At 39.4% G+C, this 25395-nt stretch overlaps 1 protein-coding gene across 5 annotated transcripts in view; it reads right to left on the bottom strand.

The window, feature by feature from the left end:
• Positions 1 to 25395, bottom strand: part of LOC149314414 (harmonin-like) — an 88925-nt gene that overhangs the window by 34530 nt on the left and 29000 nt on the right. For all 5 annotated transcript variants that reach the window (XM_089521052.1, XM_089521053.1, XM_089521055.1 and 2 more), the window contains 10 exons: positions 13854 to 13962; positions 13725 to 13749; positions 12059 to 12116; positions 10965 to 11068; positions 8935 to 9019; positions 8175 to 8234; positions 5808 to 5864; positions 3995 to 4137; positions 2759 to 2824; positions 1417 to 1541 (listed from right to left, as the gene is read on the bottom strand). In XM_089521052.1, coding sequence (XP_089377178.1) covers positions 1417 to 1541; positions 2759 to 2824; positions 3995 to 4137; positions 5808 to 5864; positions 8175 to 8234; positions 8935 to 9019; positions 10965 to 11068; positions 12059 to 12116; positions 13725 to 13749; positions 13854 to 13962 — 832 coding nt within the window. The remainder of the gene's footprint in view (positions 1 to 1416; positions 1542 to 2758; positions 2825 to 3994; positions 4138 to 5807; positions 5865 to 8174; positions 8235 to 8934; positions 9020 to 10964; positions 11069 to 12058; positions 12117 to 13724; positions 13750 to 13853; positions 13963 to 25395) is intronic.

Genomic DNA, 25395 nt, shown 5'->3' with positions numbered 1-25395 from the left:
TGTGTGTTTTACGGGACAGAGGGCTGCAGGAGAAGGAGAGGAGAAGAAGGTCTCATCAGCTAGTAGATGCTGCCTAGCAATACACTGGATTTAAAACCATATCAGAAGCACATAAAATTTCTCTTGCTTCACCACTTTTCCTGTCTGTACAGTTTCTTCAGAAAGCCAACATGGTGTAGTGGTTTGAGCATTGGACTACAACTCTAGAAACCAGGGTTCAAATCCCCTTTCAGGTATGCAAACCCAGCTGGGTGACTATGGGCAAGTCACACTCTCCCAACCTGAAAGGAAGGCAAAGGTAAACTCCTTCTGAAGAAATCTTGCCAAGAAAACCTCTTGAAAGAAGGGTTACCATAAGTCAGAAAATTACTTGAAGGTCCAACACAACAACAACCCTCTCCTGGAAACTCAGATGAATAATTATAATAATAACTGAAGAAGGGAAGCAAAAAGAAGAGAAGGAATTGTAGTGAGTGAATATCTTTGAACTGGTCTAACACCTCAAAACAGATCATTTGGTCATTTCCCAAAGATGCTTTACTAATATTAGGGCATATGAAAATTGCTAGAAAAACAGTTTCCTTGCAAATGTTCTTTTGTAACACACCTATGTACATCAATTACAGAACAGAGAAGGGACACTGTTGTAAGAGAGAAGGAAATTGTGGTGTGTATTATGTATTATGTAAGGAAACAAGGACACAGTTATTGGATAGCTATATATTAAGCCATTGATTCTGCAATTCTATAAATTGATGCTCTGCTCCTTGCATGCCAATGATTAGGCATAAAGGCTTCCCTTATATGTTGAATTACATATTTGTTGTGAGAAATCTCTCTCTCTCTCTCTCTCTCTCTCTCACACACACACACACACACACACACAGAGAGAGAGAGAAAGTGTGTGAGTGAGTGAGTTCATTTATACATGGAAATGAAATGTCAAGCAGATACCACACCATAGCAGTTAGACTGACAGGCTGGACAGACCAGCCATTAAGGCTGGCATGGGGGCCGCGACATGTAGTTGCTGCAGCCTCAATGTGGTGCTAAAAGGGGTGGCTGCAGGCTGCCCCTTAGGGGAAGTCTGTTGAACCCATGAGTCTATATGCTTGGACAGCCAGCCAAGCAGTATAAATTTCTTGACATTATTTCTTGCTGTGAGAAAAATTGAGTTGTTCTTTTTCTTCCTAAATTCACTGTTATCTTTCTTTTTGCTGAAAACTCTGCTGCATCAGTAGCTTTTAATCAAGTTAACTGAAAGAGGGGAAATCAATAACTACATGAACTATCCATTATCTCAGTTCAAAGGCATTGGCTTGCCATTCAGCAGATGTTTACGGGAACTGCAGTGCTATATGGTGGAGATAACGGTGTACACATCTGATACTCTCCAGAATGAAAGTCATTACTTACGTCTATGTTTAGGACGAGGGGGAGGATGTACTTCTGCAACTACAGTTTTAGGGGGTTTGGGTGGTTCTTTATGGCCCCAGTCTTCTTCCCACTGCTTTTTAAATCTCTCTTCCTCTGCCTTTATCCTGGGAAGGTAAAAAATAATAATTTACTGGGATTACATGGCCTGTAGGGAACACAGCCTTTTTACTGAAGTTAAGTCTGGGGCTAATCAGTGTTTGGAGAGGAAGATTAGAGCACTCGCAAAAGTGTCATTCTATCACAGAATAAAAGTGAGACAAAAATGCACAAAATAAAGACATAAATACAATACTTAAAAGTTAGATTAATTATTTTACTCTTCTTCACACTTAAAACATTCACAATAAAATGTATATTATAAAAAAGCCAAGCACTCAAAAATCCAATTTATTTCAATTAAAGGCATATTAAGCATGAACTTAATTGTCTTGCTACTATTGGGATTTAAACAGTCTTTAGACTGTTTAGACTGTCAACCAAACCACACAAATGATCCTAGCATAGCTGTTTTGCTATGTGGCCAGTTCCTGGGGAACCCAATATTTGTCTCACATAATATATATATATATATATATATATATATATATATATAAAAGCTGAACCTGTTGGAATACAGGTCTGCTTGTCCCTTTGCTGCCTAAGATTTATGGGAGTTGCTGTATGACAACATCTGGAGGACCACAGATTTCCCAGTTGTTTCAGTGAATAGTTTAGTTTTATGCCAGACTCTGTTCCCAACTCCACCTGAGATCTTTTGGTCCTAGACCCACTTTTGGGTGGTTCTTTCAAACTTTTGAATGGTTCTGTAGAAGAAGTGGTTCTTCTAATGCTGGGGACAACCATCTGACTTGCTTTGACTTCCACTCCTTGCACCAAGGGCCCCACCCAGCTTCTTGATTTCAAGAATGGGAAACTGTAGCTGGATCATTAATATATGTATATGACTGTCAAATATGATCTGGCCTTTGCAGAGTACAAAAAGGAGCTGCAAAAAGTGCAGCCGCAGCACCATGGCTTTACAGCGCTCTTTCGGCACTATGTTGTGTGGACGCAGCGCCAGAGGAGCGCCATGACTGTTTGATTTCTTTACGGTATCTTTCTTCTTCCTCAGCAGTCTTCATGCCATCCTGGGGGCAGAGTCAGGGCGTATGTCATGTAGATGTGACACCTTGACTCCGCCCCCATGCCAGTCTTTAAGGCTGGCCTGCACCGGGCCTTTGTCTCATTCACAAAACTGCAAAATCTTTTTAAAAAGCAACAGTAGACATGCAATAATCATAATGAGAGAAGGATAGAGCATCTATGAAAAAAATGACTTAACTGTTCAATTTCTTTGCGGTATCTTTCTTCTTCCTCAGCAGCCTTCTGTTCAATTTCCATTTTCCGCCTTAAAAAAAAGAAAAAAAGAATAAAGAACAATCAGGAGATGGCTAATGTAACTGCAGGTTGACATTGTAATGTGTTCCAGAGCATTACTTCTTTAGCAGAAAATTTATACCAGAAGCAGAAATAACATAGAAAGAATAGGGATATGTTTCTACACCATAAAAATAAGAGCAGTTTGATGTGCTTCACAAACTGTTTATTTAAATCTGACAATATGCATATGTTGAATTAAACAACCAAGTCAGGTAAGCTTTGCATATGTAAACAAAAACCCTTCCTAGAGACCACTTAAAGCTTCTTCCATTATGTTTTTTTTTCTTTCACTAGCCTCCACTTTTCTTATGAAGTCCATTTTGGTGACCAAATTCCTAGACCAACTTTTTTAACATGTTGGGGGAATTGGTGAGACATGCTCTCTATTTGCTCTGCATGCATACTCAGTAATGGATTCTGGAGGCAGCTTGTTAATCTTACCTACTGTAGGCAGAACACATGACTACAGTAGAACTGTCTAGAGCAGAATCCCCCTCTTTCCCAGCTCAACTTTTATTTATTGCATTGTTTACTGCTGACACACACTGCTGCAACCCAACACTGAAAGTGTGTTTCTCTGGCTTTCTTCACCATCTTCCTAATGCCTATGCTGCTAAAAAGATTCTAGGTAGATAGGGGATGAGAAGGAGTTGTGAATATGTGTAAAAACATTGGGGAAAGGAGCATCACTGTCAGATATTTTGATACCTGGGGTATTCCTGTATACTGAAAATTAATTTTGATAACTAAATTCATAGAATAATTAAATCTATAGAATGTTTTTTTAAAGAATGGGTTGAATCTAATGTATCTTCTAGACAGTTACCTTAAGAGCTGACATGGACACAACATATCACAAAATGAAAAATATTATCATCCCCATTCAAGTCACCCTTGTTCATTCTGTCCCTAAACAATCATACTTTTACACCATATTCTTTAAATCAGGCTTCCTATCAATCAGTTACCAAGAATCCAGCTTAAATGTAATAATCTTCTTTGATCAGGATAGAATCACTGCAATATCCCGAAGCCCTCAGAACAAAACAAAGTTGACTAAGATGTTCTGACAACCACAAATGTCAACAATAGCACCATGTATTACAGTAAAGTTATTAGATTCCACCCAGACTCTTACAGTTTCTCTTTCTCTTGCTGTTCTTTCAGAATTTTATTGGTCTCTAGTGCAAGGCGCTTCTGACGTAGCAGCTCTTGTCGCTCCATCTCACGATTATACTCCTCTCTCTGCCTTTCTTCTTCAGTCATAAACAATTCTTTCCCCTAAATATTATGTATATTACTGAAAATACTTGTCAAAACAGGTTTGCTGGCAAATGTTTGTAGCAATCATTTCCCTTCTGATGCTTGCAAAGTAACAGTCTCTACAAAATCCACTCTAAAGAGTATGAATAACTCATATTGCCAGCAGGGCTTGTTGCTCCATCTGAACTTAGAACCATGATATATCCTTGTTTTGTTTCACAAACTGCCTACCCTTAAACAGGAACTGACAAAAGGAGAGGGAAAGGAATAGATCAGGAAGCAGGAAGGCTAACTCTGATTGTTTGGTCATCTGCAGAACAATCTGTGACTAAAGCAACAAATCAAGGTTAACGTAAGGCATGGTATGGAATGATGTGAGACTTAAATGCATACAATGTGATAAATTTTTAAAACTGCATGCATTTTCACGTAGTTCTTGATATTGTCATTACTTCAAGGAATATACAGTTTTAAACTGTGTTTTCCTCTCTTCTGTTTGATAACTGCGGATATTCAAACTGAAGGGTGTGAACACAATATCAGAGGTGTTATGCTTAGTTGCTAATAACAATAATCCTGTATGAGTGCTCCTTGATCCATATGAAATGGGAAGGTATTTTAGGTTAGTCACACTTTTTCTTTCCTTTAAAAAAACACTTTGAACAATAGATGACAATTCAAGCTGAAAATCAAGCCACATACAACGCAAGAGCATTTGATGAGAGACTTTCACTACAAAACAACCTTATGATTAATTTACTGTAAGTTACTAAACTCCTATACAATCATTATCTAAGTATCTTCTATCAACGTAGGAAGAGAGAAATGCAGTATGTCTGCCCTTCATCACCAGTTCCGTTGGAAGAGTTGGGAGATCCAAATAGGAGAGTTGCCTGCAAATATGGAATATTTTTCACACAACTGAGAACACCCCCAGAATCAGAGTCCTCAACCATGTGAAGAACATCTGTGCATGGGAAAACCCTCCCATTCAGATTCACTGCTCTCCACTTGAGAAGATAGATCTGGGGACAGAGGCAAGCAAGGTTAGCCACCCCCCTTCTTCACAAGCTGATTTGTCATCCTTAGATAACAATGACATGTGGGTACATCTTATGCATATTTTTATTTGCACTGGTATGATATCATAAACATGTACCATACTCATTAGATAGATGTAATGGCATGTTGGTATTTTCTCTGAGTAGTTGCATCATGATTATGACAAACCAGGCCTGGTTTTCTCTATTCTTATATGTATAATGTAACTGTCACAATTGTGAGGTAAAAGCCTTGGTGTAGCTACTTTGGGAGGATATTACAATCTACCATATAGCATCAAGGTGTATTTGACATGCTAAATATTCTTATGTACCAATTTTTATAAAAAACATACTAACCCACATTTAGAAAAAAACACGCACACAACCAGCTCAAATAAAATATTAATTAAATAATATTCAGATCTTTACAAGTCAATTACACTATGTAAATGCATTTGGACCAGAATAGGAAAAGTACAATTATACATGGATTAGGAGCTTATCTCTTAGCCCCATTTTCAGTTTTAAGTGACTCCAAAGGGCTTCCTGCCAACATATGTCCTTTGAAGATAACTATATTTCATCCATTATTGCTGTGCACTGTGACTTTCAGATTTTCACAAGGCCTAGGACATTTATACTTACAGCTCCTGTTACAACAGTGATAGTCAGAGTTTGACAACTTTTCAACACCTTCACAGCCTGAAAAAAATTGAGAGAAAAGAGAAGGAAAAAGAATAGCCTTTGCATCTAGATATTGTAAAATTGTATAGCTGCCAAAATGCAAACAATGAAGCTACAATGGAGCCCTGTCTTTTTCAAGCTGAGAGCTGGTAGTAGACAACAAAGGAAGTTTACACAGATGGCTTCCCTGGTGAGTCAATTGACTTAAAAGCTATCTCCAGTCTGCCTGCTATCAAGTCCATTTGCTGTTGTGTGCTGCAGATATGCAGTCCACAAGATGGTAGTTCTTGCCAGGCTAAGTCTGCCAAGCAATGCTGCTGCACCAATATGATATCCTAAGTGGCTTGACTAAGGGGACATTCAGACTACAATTTAACCGGGTTCCGGATTCAAATTTTGGACGTGAAGTTCATATTGGGCCCGATTCCGTCACAATCCATGTCGAGGCTTGCACAAGGAAATGCCCCTTACCCCGGGGTATCCAGATTCGGGCTAAAATCCATCTTTTCCCAAAAGACCTGGGTTCCGTGAAACATGAACTTGCCCTCGATCATGTTCGGGGCAAATTCAGGAAGGGATTAGGGTCGGAGGGCGGGCTGAGGGAAGAGCATTCCCTCCCCTTATCCGATGCAAAGGGTGACAGGAGGCAAAAGGGGACTGGGCTGCAAAGAGCTGTTGAGGGGGGAGATGCAGAAAGTGATGGAGGAGGAGGAGGAGGAGGAGGATTGCCCTGGCTGGGGGATGTAGGGAAATTAATGCAGCAGAAGCAGCCTCTTTTGACAATTTATGCGCATGATTTTTTGGGTGCTTGCTTTCCTCTTGCTCATGGAACTTAAGAGCCATTATTATTATTATTATTATTATTATTAGTGTTATAAGCGGATGCTACAGTCAGAATGCCTGCGCTGCATTTCCCTTTTATTCCCAATTGATTCCATGGGTCAGTTGGAACTGACAGGCCACTCTCTCTCAGCCTCAGTGGAAGGCAATGGCAGCAGGAGGAAAGGGGTCAGTTCAGGTCAGGTCAAGGGCAGGGCATGAACGGAGCTCCCATCAGGCACTTTCCTCCCTTTTTTTATTTTTTTAAAATTATTTTTGACAAAATATGTGCATGTTTTGTTTTGTTTTTTCTTGTGGCAGATATATATATATATATATATATATATATATATATATGTGTGTGTGTGTGGCTGGCAGCTTGTTTGTTCCCTTTCCCTTTCATTTGCTGGCTTCCAGCAAAGGGGAAATGTTGCAAATGGGCTAGCCTTTTTTTCGTTTGCGAATCAATCCAAAAATGCAAATGTTACATTTGTTGCTCTTGTCAATTAGGCTACTGGCAAAATGATACATGCTTTTGCAAGGAATTCAGGGGAAGCCTAAATTGCTTTTAAAAGTAAAAAAGAATGCGAGGCAATTGCATCCTTTTCTGGCATTTCTGAGGTGAGGAAATAATAATAATAATAATAATAATAATAATAATAATAATAATAATAATTACATGTGTAAGAGGCAATCTGGGGTGGCAAGGAGTGGGGGATACAGGATGCATTAACTTGCATTTGGGGGTTGAAAATGGGGCCAAGGGCTGATCATACCCTGCACTGACCCAAATGCCCCCCCCCCCCATACAAAAGAGATTTTAAATTGACAAAAGGTGCACCCTTTGGGGCATTGTGCATGGCTCTTTAAAAAAAAGGAGGGGGGAGGATACTTCCGATGCCCCTGCAAACGTCACTTATGATGATTGCTTGATTGACAGCAGGCGCCCTCAAGTTAAACCCGATAAGGCATTCGGGTTAAAATGCCCCTTAATCGTAGTGGGCACTCGCTCACGGAGAGATTTGGGGGAGGGGCATCTGGATCTACCCAGTTCCACCCCCGTTAACTGGGCCAGTGGGAATGGGGCCTATGTGAACACAATGGCAATGGCTCTAAAGTTGGGATTAGTAAGATTACAACAAGGTCACACGCATGTTGTGCATCCATTGCCAATAATGGGCTTGAGGTCCCACATTTTTTAGTATCTGCATGGGGGCCTGGAATGGAACCCCTGCTGACATGGAGGGAAGACTGCATAAAGAAATTACCTAGCTCAAAGTCGATTATGATTATTTATTGCTTACCTGCTTTTCCTCAAGGTTTGAGGCAAGGTTCAATGTAGATTAAAACATATAAAACAATTTAAATACTTTTAGTTGAATTTTAAACTATATGACAATATTTCTTGAATAAGTTGATATAAAGATATGAAATATGTAGAGACTTAACTTACCACAGAATGTTAATTTACATTTTATCTAAATAGGAAAACTGAACTCTTTTCATTACCTCTCTGTGATCTATTTTGGAAAAGTCCATTCCATTTACTTCAACAATCTGATCACCAACCTAAGAGAAGGCAAGTAAACAAAGTATCTGAAACTGTTGTATACTTCTCAGGTAGGTTGCAGTTCTCAAGTCACTTGCTTTGGAATTCTTCATGAAATTAGACCAGTTCAGAATAGTGGGTTCCCATACTCGATGACAGCTAGTGTGGGGGCTGGTGCTGGTGTGGGACATCTGGTGGAGTTTTGGGGGGGTGGGGGTGCATGGAAGTGCCTGTGTGGGCCAGAGGGAAGTCCACATGGGCTGGAGGGAGGTCTGTGCGTGGCCCTAGGAGCTCCTGTGCAGCCCAGAATGGCACCTGTGTGGTCCAGAACGGCACCCGTGTGTCCCAGAATGGTGCCAGCACGGCTCCAGGAGCTCTTGCACAGGCCTCAGATGGTCCTGCATGGGCCAAATCAGTGCCAGCAAGGGGCAGCGAGCCGACCAGGCATCACCCCCCTTTCTGCGGTGTCACCTGGTGCAGCCCGCACCCCCTGCACCCCCACCCTCAGGGACGCTACTGGTTCAGGGCAAATTATTTGCTGATTAAGATATACAGTATATTTATGGCATAAAATATACTTAACTGCATTTATATTGTTTTTGTTCTTTTTCTTCTGTTAGGCATCCCTGATTTTGATTCCTCTGTTATTAGAAGATGTCCATCAGAAGAAATTTCAAAATAAAACTACCATGTAAGCAAACGGTACATTATACTACTCACCTCTAACCCTACTTCGGCAGATAGAGAATTTGGCTTAACATGGCTTATGAAAATGCCTGATTTTTGTGTAGGACCACTGGAAATACTGGAACAAAAAAAAAGAAAGAAAGAAAGAAAAGAAGTGACACTGTTGGACTCTGAAAGATCCAAGATTGAACCCCACAGAAAGACACTGGGTGACCCTTGGCAAATCACACTTTCTCAGCCTTAGAGGAAGGCAATGGCAAGGCAATATAGCTTGCCAAGAAAATCCCATGAGAAGTTTCTCCATAAATTGGAGTTGATTGGCAGGCACATAACAACAACAAATACATATTTAGACATGTACCACCGATGGCTATTCCTTGCCTATGAAAACCCAATGATTCATGAGGTCATCATAAGTTACCAGATAATTTGAAGCCCCATACACACTCATTTTCTTTTCTACTCTGTTATTTTCATATCAATAACATGGATAAGCTCTTCATCTCACTCTTTTTATGTCACAGAATCTGTTTCAACTCAGCATTGCTATCACAATGTATCACTGTTGACCAGTTAAAAATGTTGGAATGTGGAACTTATATCATGTACCAAATGAGGTCTGTACCAGTGAGATCTTTTCTCTGGACTTCTCTCTATTGACAAAATGAGACAAGCAGCAGGGGTGAGGGTGAAGGTGGGGGAAATTTTCCTGTTGGTTCCTCTATCTGTTGATAAAGTTTTCTTTTTTTCTTAAAAAAACAGCAACCACCCACATGGTATTTCTTTGTTCATGGAACAGCTAGAGGCAACTCCAAGCAAAACACAAACATTTTATTACTACCTAGACGCTGGGGTTTTTTTTTTGTTTTTTTTTAAAAAATCCAGAATACATCACAGCAAAATTTCCTTTTCAAAGGCCGTGCAGTTCTCTGGTTTTGATTAAAGGGATTTTCACTGGATCCAAGGTGGAGCACAGGGATTTACCCTAGAACTTTAAGATTTTTGGAATACTGTAACTTTAAAAAGGAAGACAATATTCATCTAGGTATTGAGCCAATAGTGAAAAAAGACATAGAAGAAATCTATAAGTGGCCAATTCTCTACAGCATTATGAAATCTGAAGGTTTATTGGCCAAATTATCTACTCAGTTCCCTTTGTCCTCCCTGTCCTCCCTGCTGGTAGGAGTGGTCTATGGGGTCATGCAGACTGGCAGCTTGGAGTCACCTGAGACCGCTCCAGCCCAGTCCCCCCCCTCTATTGGCATGGGACTGCAGCAACCACACAGCCTGGTCCTGATCCAGGCAGCTGCCATGCTACTAAACTGGATGCTGGCAAAGAGCGGACTTTCCCCACTTCTTTTGCAGCTGGCTTTTCCCAGCCAGGTGTGCTCTCCATGCAGCTTCCAGCTGCTCTAGGACTGTGCACCGTCTGCATGCCCCACTTTTTCCTGCCTATCTGTTTTGGGCCGATATGGACTAAAAATAGTTTTCTAGGAATCTCCAATAAAGATTTCTGTTATAAGTCATTTCACTTTTTTGCATAGTTTGTATGACCCTAAACTCATTCAAATCAGTAAGAAGTATCTTAATTGCTATGTGAAAAAAGTCCATGAATTTTATGATCACGTGACCGTGCTCATTTTCACTTTTCAGTTGCTTACACAATAATTCATTATAAAGAGGTCTGCTGTGAATACCTGTGGCTCCATAGATAAATAATAATAATAATAATAATAATAATAATAATAATAATAATAATTTCTATACCACTTTTCCACAGTGATCAAAGTGGTGTACATAGTAAAATAAAGGATTGAGATCTTGACCTAAAGAGGCCAAGTGATGCCTGCAGCTTGTACCTCATTTTTAATGCAGTCAATTGTGTGAATCAACACCAATGATCCTGTCAAAATTTTCTTAAATTTCATTGACTGATAATGGAAAGTAGTCTGTATGCTTAACTCTCCACTACTGAAATCAAACAAATATAAAAATTACTAACTTTGGGGAGATCATAGCCTTATATCTTCATAAGATGGGAGCTAGGATAAATGGCAACTCACCTGCAGCCCATGCCTTTTGTACCAATCAAGCTAATGAAAACTTTCTTCTCTTTATGATTTTTCCCTCCAGATGATACAAGTCCAGCAACACTGCTTTTACCTTCCTAAATGGGAAAAAGGGCATCAGAATTTCTAAAACTGTGGTTCATTGGCTTCTTGTTATTCAGGGGTGGAGAAAGTGCAACCTGCATAGTGCATGTGGCTCTCCAGCAGTGTTGCCAATTTCCGGGGAATTTAATTAATTTCTTTCTGGGGATTTTGGCTGAATATTCCGGTAAATATTTGGGAATTCTGTGGATTTTGGATTTTGGTAAAACATTTTGGGGAATATCTTTGAGGCTTGTTGGCCAGACTATGTTTCTGCAGCTCCAAAGCCTCTAACAGTCCCCCAAACAGACAAAACAGACAAAACTGGCTGGAAATTGCACCCAAAGCCCTGCTGCAAATATGGTCAACATACAACCTACCACCCTACCCAAAACTTCCTGAGAACCCACACCCATATCTTCTTGACCATGAGCTCCCCCCCCCCCCCATTTCAAGATCAATGAGAGGGTGCAAACAGCTGAATTTCTTCTCAACTATCCACTTCTGGCTCTATCTGTAATGGCTATTTCTGTACCCTGATACTAGTAAAAGTCAGGGAGCATATTTCCCATTCGTTGCTGTTATATATTAGCAGAGTCTTTCCCTAATATGCTAAGACTGAATATTGAAGACAGCCTGCTAAAATACACAAATAAATCACTAGAATTATATTTACTTCTGCAGGTATCTACTCATTTATTACTTCTAGAGCATTTCATTATTCTATTTCTGACATTTATCACTTCAGCTATAGTTATAAAATGCTTACTGATTTACCCTATAGCAGAGATTTAAGAGAGGCTAACCTAAATATGATGTAAGAAATAAATGTAATGCAATATTCTATAATGAGCACAGGTTTTTAAAACTGAATTTAAGAAGAAAGGCACAAAATCAAAGTGCTACCTTTGTGCAGGTACATCTGTTATATCTGCTTCAAAATATACATTCCTCACCAGATTTAATGAAAAACAATATATTTTTTCAAAGCTGTATGGATGTCTTACCCCAGGATCTGATATAAACTGATCCACAAATTGCCACTTGAGAGGCTCATCAGGAGAACTAGAGGAAAAGGTTATGTGGTTAGATATGAACAATAGGAAGATAGTGGGATGGGTGAAATCCACTATGGATGCTTTCCTACCAGAGCAATATCTGACCAGGGCTACAATTGCACTTACTTTTCATCAGCAGGTTGGAATGTGTAAAGGTTATTTCTCTACTGTCTAGATAGGTGATTTCAAAAGAGTTTAGGTAACCTACATTTTATACTGAGTCCACTGTACGTAATGTGATCCCATAAGATGGTGACAAATACTGGCAATTATTTGATCTATATATAAATTAGGCATGTTTTTCTTTACAGCCCTTTCTGTTAGGCAGCAATCTAGGATACAATCCTCATGTTATCTTAAAAGCACACCAACAGTTATGTATTTTTATCCACTTTTCCTCTAGTAATCATTCTTAGACTAATGGTTATGAGGCTTTCCTCACTGTCCCTGTCCAGTTCAGCCTACATCTGCAATATACATTGACAAAAACTAAGTCATGAATTTGAATATATTTCTCTTTGTCAATATAATTTGTAAATGGGGTGAGATTGGGACTATGGACAGAGTGGTGTTATCCACTCCGCTAAGGTCCAGATCCACACTGGAATACTCTAAAGTAAAAAACAATAACAACGTATGTTTTTATTCACTGCTAGCTGTAGCTTTAATGTAATGCATGCTTCATTGCTAGATTAGCTAGATTTTGGTAATCAATCAATCAATCAATCAATCAATCAATCAATATCTTTAACAAAGACCTTGTCTCTGATGGGATATATGTATAGGCAAATAGACAGATGGTTGGCTCAATTTACATCTATCCCAAGTACAATAAATGGTCAGAATTCAACACAGAGTTCTATGTGCTTAAAACTGAAATCCTATGGAAGTGGGAAATGTGAGGTGCAGAATCACCTTTTGCTGGTCCTCTGTAAAGCAAGCAGGCGGGAAAGTAGTGGCCAAGGGCTTTTCTTCCATTTTTTTGGCTTCTTATGCCTACTAAAATGAAACCAACAATTTCCCCCCTTCTAGTGCTTTCAATGGGCAGGAATGAATTATTCCAGCTCCAGTCCTCTTTTGTATGCCTCCTTTTTGCCCTCTTCTATTCTGGAGAAGATCCAGTAAATATGTATCTCCTGGGAAATCTTCCCAGCAACCACAAAACTGCATAGTTGACCCTTAAGTTTTCTGATTGGGAGGATGTGGTATCTGTAGTTTACAACTTAACAAATCAGGCAGAAACACAAATTTGCAAATACAAATGTAAGTGGAGAACAATTCCAGCTTGCCATCTTGTTGGTGATATTTTCAGCAAGTCCATAGCTTCAAGATCCCTAAAGCTAGCATGGTCATTGTATGGCTTAGTATGTATTTTTTTAGATTGTACGCCATTGGCAGGTTTTATATTTTTACTGACTTGATTATCTGTATGTACAGCACTATAGAAATAAATAAATAAGTAAATAATAAGTAACTTTCCAGGGTCTAGTTTTCAGTATCTCTAAAGCTATGCAGTTTCTGTATCTGTAAACACCCCGCCCCTCCATTTTGAATCTCTAACCAGGGCATATACTATACTAGATGTAAAATAAGCAGTTATTGGAAAGACCATTACCTTTTGACAGGTATCATGCCAACATCTGCAATGAAATGTCTGATGTTAGTAAATGCCATTTGCAGGATGAGCTTATTCAAATGATACTACAGCTTTAAAATTGTGGAATATAACAGAAGTTCTACTCACGTCGCACTTTTATAGACACTATTTTCCTTGTGCGAATAAGATTAATCACTTCTTCATGAGTACATGAAGAAATTGAGTATCCATTAATTCGGACAATCTCATCTCCGACCTTCATAAAAAGAAAATTAAAAAAGATTTATAAGTTAGAACAAGGGTTATGCTGTAGATGTAAAAAAGAAAAAGGTATGAAATTCCATGTACGGTGGCGATGTGTAGAGATTCAGAAATTTTGGAAGTCCATGAGACAATCCAGCAGATTTTTGGGAGAAATTTTTCAATGAACCCTAAATTATACTTACTTAATATGACCTCGATTTTGAAAGCACAGGATGAAAATAAATATTGGAGGATAATATTATATTTAGTTACAGTGGCAAGGGTTTTAATAGCCAAACTATGGAAATCCAAAGCAAGACCAACATGGAATGATTGGATGCAAAAGGTGAACCAGTATAGAGAACTAGACAAGATTTCCTGTCAGGTACAAGAGCAAAATATAACGGAAAGGAAAAACGATTGGAAAAACGTTTTGGTTGTATGGGAAATGAAATGGAACATAGAAACACATTTATTAGATATTTAATAGTTCATAATTTCATCATGATAATCTGTGGAATGACATTCTCTTTCTTCTTTCCCATATTTTTATTAGTTTTTTTTTACTACTACAGGTCTGTAAACAAACAAATGACACCCCCAACAAAGCATTTTACTCAAGAAAAAGATCTGAGTATTCTAAAATTTAATATGTATTAACTTATTAAGTAGGCACAAAATTTCTATGTTGAGATAAGTAATGATGAGAATGTTTATCAACTGTGCCTTAGTTGATCTTGTTTTTCTTTCTAGATGTTGTATGTAATACATAATGATACAGTTTTTTTTAATAGCTTAAGGAAGAAGCACTCTTTAAAATCCTAGGAACTAAAGGAAGACTGACAAAATCAATCAAGATAAGACAACAGAATGTGTTTTCCTCTGAAACTTTATTGAAACACCATTTTATTGTATTCAATTAATAAAGATTATTATCAAAAAAAAAAGAAAGAAAGAAAGAAAAAGAAATGAAAACAAAAGGCACACTCTATTGTAAATTAAAATTCTGAAAGTGGTTACTTTTTTGGAGGAGGAGAAACACTCCACTGTGAAAAGGACAGAATCTATATTTGGAGTGTGGAACAAAACAACTTTCAAACAAGAGGCAAATGCATTAACCGTATGTATGTGTAATTTACAGGACCAGCCATAATGTAGACAGAATTAGGCAGCCACTTCATTCATATGGAAGAGGCTGAGAGGGCATACGGTGGTGTGCATGCCTTGCACTCTGAACTATGCCCTATATGTTAGCTTGTTGCACTCAGAAGATGCTGTCCAATCAATGTTATTTATGTTACTTTGAATGACCAGATCAGTCACTTTCTTGACCTCAGGGATGAACAAAATGCAGAAGCCCAATATCAGCAAAAAGTTATTGGACCATATGCTGGCTCCACACTAAGCTACCATACTTAATAAAATGGGGGAAGTTGTCATTCAACAATATTTTGTAGTGTATTTCCCCCCAACTATTCTTTATATGGAAGGGTACAATGAGGATGTGTGTGTGTGAAGCCATCATGGTAGCAAAATGCCATGGCTAACCATGCTTCTTAGTGATAATTAAACTGTAGTTTTGCTCAATGGGCCTGTGCCTCTCATTTATTTATTTAATTTATACCCTGCCTTTCTCCCTATATGAGACCTAAGGTAGCTCACAATATGAACTGAAACAAAATAGAGTAAAGACAATGGATAACAACAGACATTTTCTTAAAATAAATAAATAATCATATTAGAACATTAATTTAAAACAGTTTCCAAAGGACAATTAAAATCTGATGAAAAATGATGCCGCCCTATTTACCAGGCCAGCGTTGTTGCTGGGGCAGAAGGCGCCCTAGTCTCTGTAACTGCGGAGGCTTGCCTCACCCCAGCAGCCTTTGGGCCAGCAAGAAGGCCCACCATTGGCTGCTGGGGTGGAAAGGGTGGCTCTTTTGCACTGGGTGCTAGGACTACATGTCCCAGCCTGCACTGCAAAAGGGAAGAGGCCATGATTGGCTGGCTCAGACCCCTGAGCTCAGCCTATTGGTGGTAGGGGCTACAAGGCAGTGCCTCTGCTCTTTCCAGGTCCCTTATTGGTGGGTGGGCCTATTTCAGACCCTGTTGTGCACCATCTGGTGCCATTTTAGCTCGGTTCTCCCACCCACCCTTCCTTGGCTAGGGTGTTTTTGTCACAACTTTGTTTTAGGGTGGCAGCATAGGTCCTGGATCTGGTGGGCATGGTTTCCAGGGCTCCGTGGCACTGGATTGGGAGTCCATTGGACCCGGGAGTGCTGAGGGCAGGCGGTGTGGCCATTGCGGGGGCCACATCGAGTGAACATCTCCTGGTGACTAGGGGCTTATTGGAATATGCGACTGACCAGTTGCATATATGCGAGAGGGCGTTTCCGTTGCCCCCATGTTATCCCAATGCTTGATCGTGACCAAGCAACCTTAGATCAATCAACCAGGGTGTTAATTGATAATAAATAATAATTTGTTTTATTTATATACCGCTATTCCAAAGATCATAGCGGTGAACAGCAAGTAAGCTAATTTGCCCCCAACAGTCTGGGTACTCATTTTAGCGACCTCGGAAAGATGCAAGCCTGAGTCGAGCTTGGGCCCTTTTGCTGGTCTTGAAATCGCAACCTTGTGGTTTTGAGTGAATGGCTGCAGTACAGGCATTTAACCACTGCGCCACCAGATCCAGACCTTATGCTTTGGGTCAACTCTACCCTTTGTGCTGTTTGTTAATAAAGTTGTGGCCTTTTCCTCCAATTCTGTGTTGTCTTCTTGAGTGGCTTCCTTCCCACAGCAATATAATAGAACACACCCTAATTAAAAGACTTTGGAACAGTCAGTTAATACTCAAAGGCCATTTGAAAAAAGAAAGGTCTTCCTCTGCCAGTGGAAGAAGAGCAGAGAGGCAGCAAACCTAGCTTCCCACGGCTGAGAATTCCACAGACTGGTTGCAGCTTTCCTCACTAAACATGTCTAAGATTATGGTGGGAGTGAGAGAAAGGCCTCTTCTGAAAATCCTAACACTGGGGCAAGCCCATGTTGGTAGACCTTTCAGACAGTCTGGACCCAAGGGCTTTGTAACTAAACCAGACCTGCACAACTTGGCAGCAGGTAGGGGCCAAAATTAAAATAGGCTAAACTTTTTTGGGCTGTAGATAGGTTTTAATTAACAATGACAACAACAACAAGTACATTTATTTATAACACCCTTTTCCACCAAAAGGTGGTACATGAAAACATGTACAATAAAAAACAAGCAATAAAACACACTATAAAATACTAAAATAATATACTAATATGCTAAAAAAAAACCAACAAAATCAGTCATTGCCCATCTTATCCACTTTAGGCATGCTCAGCAATTTACTCTGGAGAATTGAAGAGGAAGGTCTTCAACCATTTACAAAAGTGGATCAGATCCTCCACCAGTTGGAGGTGCAAAGAAAGGCTCTTCCACAAATTTGGAGCCAGATCCTGAAAGGTTCATAGCCTTGACAGAGCCGTTTGCATTGCAGCAACCGCCAATAATCGTTTGTTTGTAAATCTCACATTTCTAGGTGGTACATACCATGCTAGCCGAACGGGGGAGATTAAAGTGCAGGGCCTTAAATTAATTAATTATTGTTGCTAATATTAGTAATTAATTAATTAATTAATTATTAATATTAATTCCATCCTCCTCCACCTTTTCCCAGCCTTCTCCTCAGGAGAAAGCCAAGCAGTGGAGGAGGCTTGTAGGGTGAGTGTTTGACCTTCTTACTCCAGAAGGAGGCCAAGCCATGGAGGAGTCTTAAAGTCATTCCACATCCTCGTGGGCCACTCAAAATCCTTTGGCAGGCTGCATGCAGCCCCTGGGTTGTATATTGTGCCGGCCTGAACTAAACACATTGCATTAGATCCTTTCTTTTTGGGAATGGACTTCCATATTAGGGATATTCCTGCCAACAGAAGAGTCTGAATTATTCCCCTTTTCTTCTGAAGCTAAGATGGGTTTCCATGGGAGGTGGCATGGGGGGAGTTGGTGAGGGAAGGAGGAACTGGAAGTAACTTGCTCCTTCTTCCAACATCCATCCTCAGATAAGTAGTCCTGCTAGTTTGTGTTACACCTGAAGGAAAAACAGAGGAGGATAAAAAGGGAATCTCACAGTCCCTTTAAGACTAACTGATTTATATTTTTAGCACAAGCACTTGTGGATATCAACCCACTTCCTCAGATACCATGATAAATTATGAATTGCTGTTACAGAAATGGGTGTACCACAGCATTTTTGATTGTCCTGGTGCATAGTTTATACTTAGACCAAGAAACCACTGACAAGTCAGAAAACAGAAACAGAACAATTTGCCATTGACAAAGAGGTTAAGCAAGGCTATATTTTATCACCGCAACTAATTTATACATTAAAGATATTGTAAGCCGCTCTGATAGCCTTTAGGGCTGAAGGGCGGGGTATAAATACCACAAATAAATAAATAAATAAATAAATAAATAAATAAATAAATAAATAAATTGTAGGAGAAAGGTGAGATATAAATCCTTGAAATAAAATAAATAAAGATTCCATACAGAAAGTTGCCTTAGACTTGGAAGGAGGAGATGGGAAAACTGGAGGAAGGAACATCAAGATATACAGTAGTATTGTACATTTGACATCTTGTGTTAAAAATATAAGTTCACCTTGTTTATTTCCATTGCACTGGAACAGAAATACTATGTGCTTCCTTCCTCCTCCTCCCAACATTCATTGGCAGATTCACCAACTATGCATCATTGACAATCTTCTATCCAGCACTTGTTGTCTCCCTGTTTTTCAGAATACTGTGTCTATGCTTAGCAGGATTCAGTTTGAACTTGCTTGATCTGATTTTCCAGAATCCTAGCACACCTATTCTTCCTAATCCCTGTAAAATACAACATATCTCTTGCTTGAAGTCTTGCATCATGAAAGCACAGATTGTGGCCCAATAAGCCAACACTTTCCTGATGACATCATCTGCACACCCAATTGCTCACTTCCAATATTCTCACTTCCTGTTCCAAAACCTTCAAGAAGAAGGACTGATGAAAACAGCCATCTGTACCCCAAATCCCTTCATCCTTCCTTTACAAAGCCTCATTGTCACTCACAATACATTGAAGCCTGTTTCTGGCAGTTTCCACAGGGCTCAGAAAGAAGTGGTAATGGTCAGTGAACTTTCTGAGTCTTACCAACTTGGATCATTACAGATGAGCTGTCACATTCTGTATCTTTCCAGCAAGGAGACAGCACACTTTCCAAGACTGCTTATCAGGTCCACACACAGCTGTCTCTGCCCTCTCCATAAGGACTCATATACCACATGTTCAATTGCTCCTTGTGCTCCTCCCAAAGTAACAAGGATATCTGTCTACGGATAGAACTCTCCATGGGCACATCTGTACTTTGTGAAGCCTGCAGCTGATGTTCTTTTTCTAGTGGCCCAGGATCACTATCCATGGTGAGAAAATGGATCTTGTAGCTTCAAAGATGCAGCATCCCTTTTTTTTTTTACAAAGCATTTTTCTTGTTCCAGTGTGTCACATTCTTCCAATGACTTGTCCCCTGCATCTAACATCCTTTTTCCCCACTGAAGAACCCCATGAGCACTGCTAGATGTGTTAAAGTCAAAGTCCTTCAGGATGCAAACTTTAAAAGTTTAAACTGACTGTAAGTAGGAGCCATCCCATTCAATGGACCTTACAAGCAGACATGTATAGGGTTGCACTATAATTCAAGTTTCTGTAACAGACTGTGCTGACCTTCAATATCTTTTAAAGAGTTTTGCAGTTTTGTTATGTAAGTGTAAGCCACTCATACAATTTTATTTAGTTAAATATGAAATTCAATTTATTTTCACTCTACTCCATTGAAAGCTCATTATAACCATATCCTTTCCATCTGATGGGCAAGGAAAGCAAGCGTGAGCATGCAAAGATGAACTACAAGAACAACACATTCTTTCAGTAGACTGCAGATCAGTTTTGGTTTACAGCATTTGCTTATCAGTTATTTGTTACTTTGTACTTGTCTTACTCACATAATGGGTCAAATTCAATCCAATCCTTAAATAACTGATTGCAAGCCATATTTTCCAGCCAAGGATATCAAATGCTGAAGAGATGTTAGCTGATACAATTAATCACTTCAACAAACACACAAAACCAAATATATGTGTGGTGTGTGTTTTAAAATCCAGTATCCATTCCTCACTTACGCAGGCATAGCCACTGAGGCCAAGAAATGTGGCATGAGTTCCCAGGGATGCACAAATTGCCCTTGCAACATTCTGCATCTTAGTAGTGTTAACTGCTGTTTGCATTCTGTGTGATAAAACTGTTGGGCAGAGCTGGGGAAACTACTAGCTGGGAGTTATAGTTCTACAAATTTATTTTTCCAATCAGTATTGGGATAGATGGAAATAGCATATTTTTAATATAGATTTTCTTGAACCTAAGTTTCATGGGCTGGATTCAGAGAAGCTGCAAACAGGATTTCTCTCACAGGGTAATTTTGCTGATGGGAGAAGAGGGAGCTAGGTTTTTTTTTTTACTAATTTTCCCCTTTACCTTTCAACCCATTGTGTGTCTCAAAGGTCAGCACCAAAAGACTGTTGACATCATTTTCCTTAGCTTTGTCCTTTACATCCTTTATTGCATGCCCCAAAAGTTTACTCTCGACTTATCTATGGGTCATATCAAAATCATACTTTTGCCCCCTAGGCCTGCCCTCCATTTACACATGAGGTCAAATACACTCATCCCTCCACATTTGTGGCTTTGACTTTTGCAGATTTGATTATTCATGGATTTTATTAATATGCTCTCTCTAGGAATATCTAGGTCCTCCAGAGCAACTTTATGGTCAACTTTAACCAAAAGACGCTTTGAAGGACCCAGAGATTCGTAAAGTGAAGACATTTATAGCTCCTCAAGTGCAATTCTGTGGTCAATGTCTGGCTGTTGTTGACCACAGAGTTGCACTGGAGAACCCAAAGATTCCTAGAGAGGTGTTCTCTCAGGTAAAAACATAATGTTTTGTTATTTACATTTTTTTTCATATACACAGGGGTTCTATGCCCCTAACCCCAGTGAATGTGGAGGGATGAGTGTATATGCAATATGTAAAAAATCCTTTCAATCTCAGTTCTATCATGTTTTTTCAAATCTCACTTGCATTTTCAACCCATTTTTGGTTTGCATCAGGTTGGAAGTTTTTGTTTTCATTGTTCATTTGGAAATTCAGATATAATTTTCCTTATATGTATTCTTTATGTATTTATTTATTCACTTGACTTATTCTCCACTGTTTTCTCAGGGTTTAGATGCAATTTTAAAAAGATATTCAAGCAAAACACAATTAATTTTAAATTAAATTTAATTAATCATTCCATTGAAGCATAAATGATGAATGTGTTTGGAAAGTCAATATAATACCATCAGTATTTTTCAGGACTCGTTTTCCAGCTTTAATAAGAGCATTAATATGAATTTCTTACTGAAAAGACTTATTTTTATTATGAAACATAATGTCTTCAGAAGATATGTTAAGAAGATGAGGCAAGAGGAGAATGTACATGATAGATGCAGAAGCAATATGATAAAGGTCATGTCAGTAGTGTCACTGGGGAGTGCAGGGGGTTTGGACTGTACTGGGTGAAACCCCAGAAGTGAGGTGACACCCTAGAAGGGGGTGATGACACCTGGTCAGCCCTTTGCACTACCCCCAGTGCCATCTGCATGCACTGCTCCATGCACATGTGCTTGTGCAGCACCGTACACATGCCCCCCATCCCTGCGCATGCTGCTCTGGTGCTCATGTGCATGTGCCACTCCACATCGCCCACACTCAGGGAGCTCCTGCCTTTGTATGCTCCTGTCTGTGCATGCGGGGAGGTCCAGCCCATGCACATGCTCCTCTGCACTGTGCGTGTGCTTCTCCACCCTCTGCATATGCTTCCATCCGGGCCACACACTCCCGCACTCTGCCAGAAGTCCTGCTCTGGAAGGTCCATTCCCAGAAGTCCGCCCCCCCCCCCCCCCCCATGAGTGATGCCTGGTGCAGAAGCACCACTGCATAGAGGAGAAGAAACATTTCTATCCTGGTCCTGCACTGACCTGCTTAGATAATGCACAGGGCCAAAATGCACAAAACATGGTTCAATTTGCATTCCAAAGAATCCACTGAGTGTGCAGAATGCATGTCAATGTGGGGATATGGGAGGAACGCTGTAGACACGCATTTGTGCATATAAATTGGTGAAGGGAAAAAAACCAGTGTACCAATGGCCATGTAGCCTTGCATCCTGGATTTTAATGGTACCATTATTGGCCCATTGTGGGAGCCTGTTGTGTGGACAGCTCATCCAAAACATGGATCTGGAAGCCCTAACAGTAAGACATATTTTCCTGGCAGTATGGACACAGTCCAAATGAAAAGTAGCATTCACAATAGACACACTGAAAGGAGAGTTATGGAATCAGCAACCATCCAGATGATGTTGGATTCCAATTCCCAAACACAACCACCAAAGGGTTCCAGTAAAAACTAAAAAATAACAACACCCTGGAGCAGAAAAACAATGTAATACCTAAAAGGGTAAAATTACCCCACTGAAAGATATAAAATGCTAAGGGTTAATAAAATATCCAAAATACTTGGCAATTCTATGCAAAATTGTTTCTAAAACAAAAGGCCAGACGCGTTTTGACCTATGTCTTCCTCAGTGGCCTGTAAAAATATATAAAAAGTATAATAGCACCTTAGCAACCAATGTGACTTTGCTGAATGAGCTACAATGAGCTTGAACTGCTCTCAGAGTGTCTTATATAACCAGCTGTGCTAGTAATGAGCTTGATCCTGCTAAAACTTAAGGACAAATCCTAGAATGTGGAGTAACAATAAAAATCTGAAAATCACCAACACACATGAGGTCAACGTGGATTAGAATACCCACCACTGGATTCATTTGAGTTCCCATATTTATGGTTGTATATCAGATATCCCATCTGAATAAAAAATTATAAAGGAAATACTTCCCCTGTACCATCAGCCCTTACAAATCCAATATAGGGAACCATCATGTCACAAGATAAAGCAAATAGGGCACAAATATAAAATTATTCAAACTAACCAATTCACATTTTCATTTAAACCCCCCAGGGATTCAGTATTCAAACGATGGATCCATTTGAGTTCTAATACTTGTAATTGTTTTATGTTTTTCATATTAGATATCCCATCTATGCACCAGAATTTGAATGAATCAAAAGTGTGATGTTGCTCCACAAAGTGTTTAACTAATGGGGCTTCCAATTTTTGATTTTTGATACAACTTCTGTGTTCAATAATTCGGGTCCTTATCTCTCTGCTGGTCATACCCACATAGATCAGTTTACAAGGGCATTCAATTATGTATATGACATTTTTGCTCGCACATGTAAAGAATTTATACAATTCATAGCTTTTACCATCAGCAGTATTAACAAAACACTTCAAATTACTGCTGTGTCTACATACTGAGCAATGTCCACAATTTCCTCACCTCTGCATTACAGTGCAGTAGGGCTTCCATTTTGTATGTATAATTTAGGACTCTTGTGACTTTAGCAGCTGTGGAACGGATAACAAATTACAGACTTTTGTCTATTAATTGTCTCCAAAGGTATTAGCAATGAAATGCTTGCGCCACCTACTGGCTGATATTTTAAACTGCAAAATTATTACTGCCAATGAAGTGGTATTGTCTCTTGTACTCAATTTCCAGCACAAATCACTCACTACCAGGTACTACTAGTAGTGCTCTTAATTTCCCCAAATTGACATTTTTAAAGGATGAAATCAGGAAAATATTTTCAGTGGGAAAATACTTTCATGAAATTGCTTCTGCTAATCTCTTTCTACTCTGTTTACAGTCCCTCTTCATTTCCTCATATGTAATTTTTCATTTTAAAAAAGAGGTGTTCTGAGATGTTCCCACTAGGTCATAGATCATCTAGGTGTACTGTGTTGTTCCACAGACTTTACCTATAATTATGTCCATCTGCCAAAGGAGAATCAAACAGCTGTTCTGCCTTTCAAATATAAGATACAATCTAACATCTCTGCCTACATAACTATTTAACAAAGGCAAGGTAATCCTGCTTTCACTCTGAGCAGATGAAAAGTCTTGCCTCATTTTATAGCCCCCTTTCCAAACAGAAATTGCATGAGCAGAAATATAGTTTGACAGTTTTTTGTTTTAAAGCACACCTCCCCATTTTTTGCACTCCCCCCTGTTTTGGCTTGCTGTCAATCACAGCAGATTTTCCATTTATTTATGTAGTTAGCCTGCCTTATCATTTTCATTCTCTCATTTTGCTTTATATCTCAACTATGTGGAGAACTGGAGACAGGAAGAAAGAAAAATGGAGCCATATTGATTGCAATAATTATGTAAATTAACATCACAATGACTGTATCTCCATCAGTAGCTGTTAGTATGGCAACATCAAATACTCCTCCAAAACTAAGAAGTTCCCCATCTGGTCAATAGTTATTTATCTGTTATGGGTTATGGTCCATTAAACAAGGTGGCATTTTACAATGAAAGTAACTGAAGAACCACAGTGAGGGTTCACGTTTTATTTCTACATATTGACAATTGTTTCTGGCTATTGTTATCAGATGCCAAGATGGATAGCTAAAGCAGGTAGGCAGAGCAGTCCTATGTGGAAGAGCAAAAAAGATCATGGTGGAGCTTGGGTGATGGAACCATGACTTCTGCTTGCCATTTTGAGACAAATTATGAAGAAAAACAAAGAGTGTGTGTGTGGAGGGGTTCTATGGGAGGGGTCTGGAGGGAAATAATCCCTGGCCCCTGGCAATTACTCACTTTTGCTTGGCAACTTTGTCTGTTCTCACTATGCCCTGAACCACCTTGTTTTTGCCCACAGCACTGGTTGTGGAGCACCTTCTATCAGACAACTAGGGCAGTGAAACTTTATGTCACTGTTCAGAAATAAAACCTCAAGAGCATAAGATTCCTCAATAAATTGCCAAATACATTTTTAAAACCCTCTGAGGAAGGTTTTCAATATTCAAAGTACCCCTAAAATATGTTCCATGACCCTCATTTTTCTGCGTAGTAAGAAATTCCAGACACCAGTGGCACAGTATTTTCATGAATTCAGAGGAAGAGAGATGTATGTTGTTTCTTGTGTATTTTCCACTAGGCAAATATGGTAGAGGGAGTTAGGCCTGCACAACGGAAATGTTAAGTTTTCTAAATGAAATTAGTTTAAAAGGTTTAAAAGTTGAAATGAGGTATAGCTAGTCTACAGTAAATAGGATGCTTTCAAACCTACCTTTAATATCTGACAAATGAAACATTTAGCAGAAACTTAACAGTTTGGACTCATTGTTCCCAATAGTGAAGTCGA

The sequence above is a fragment of the Sceloporus occidentalis genome, unplaced genomic scaffold (genome assembly GCF_023333645.1).
Source record: "Sceloporus occidentalis isolate IW3139 unplaced genomic scaffold, rSceOcc1.0.p SCAF_4, whole genome shotgun sequence".
NCBI classification, from domain to species: Eukaryota; Metazoa; Chordata; class Lepidosauria; order Squamata; family Phrynosomatidae; genus Sceloporus; species Sceloporus occidentalis.
This window is presented reverse-complemented; position numbering and strand designations above follow the sequence as displayed.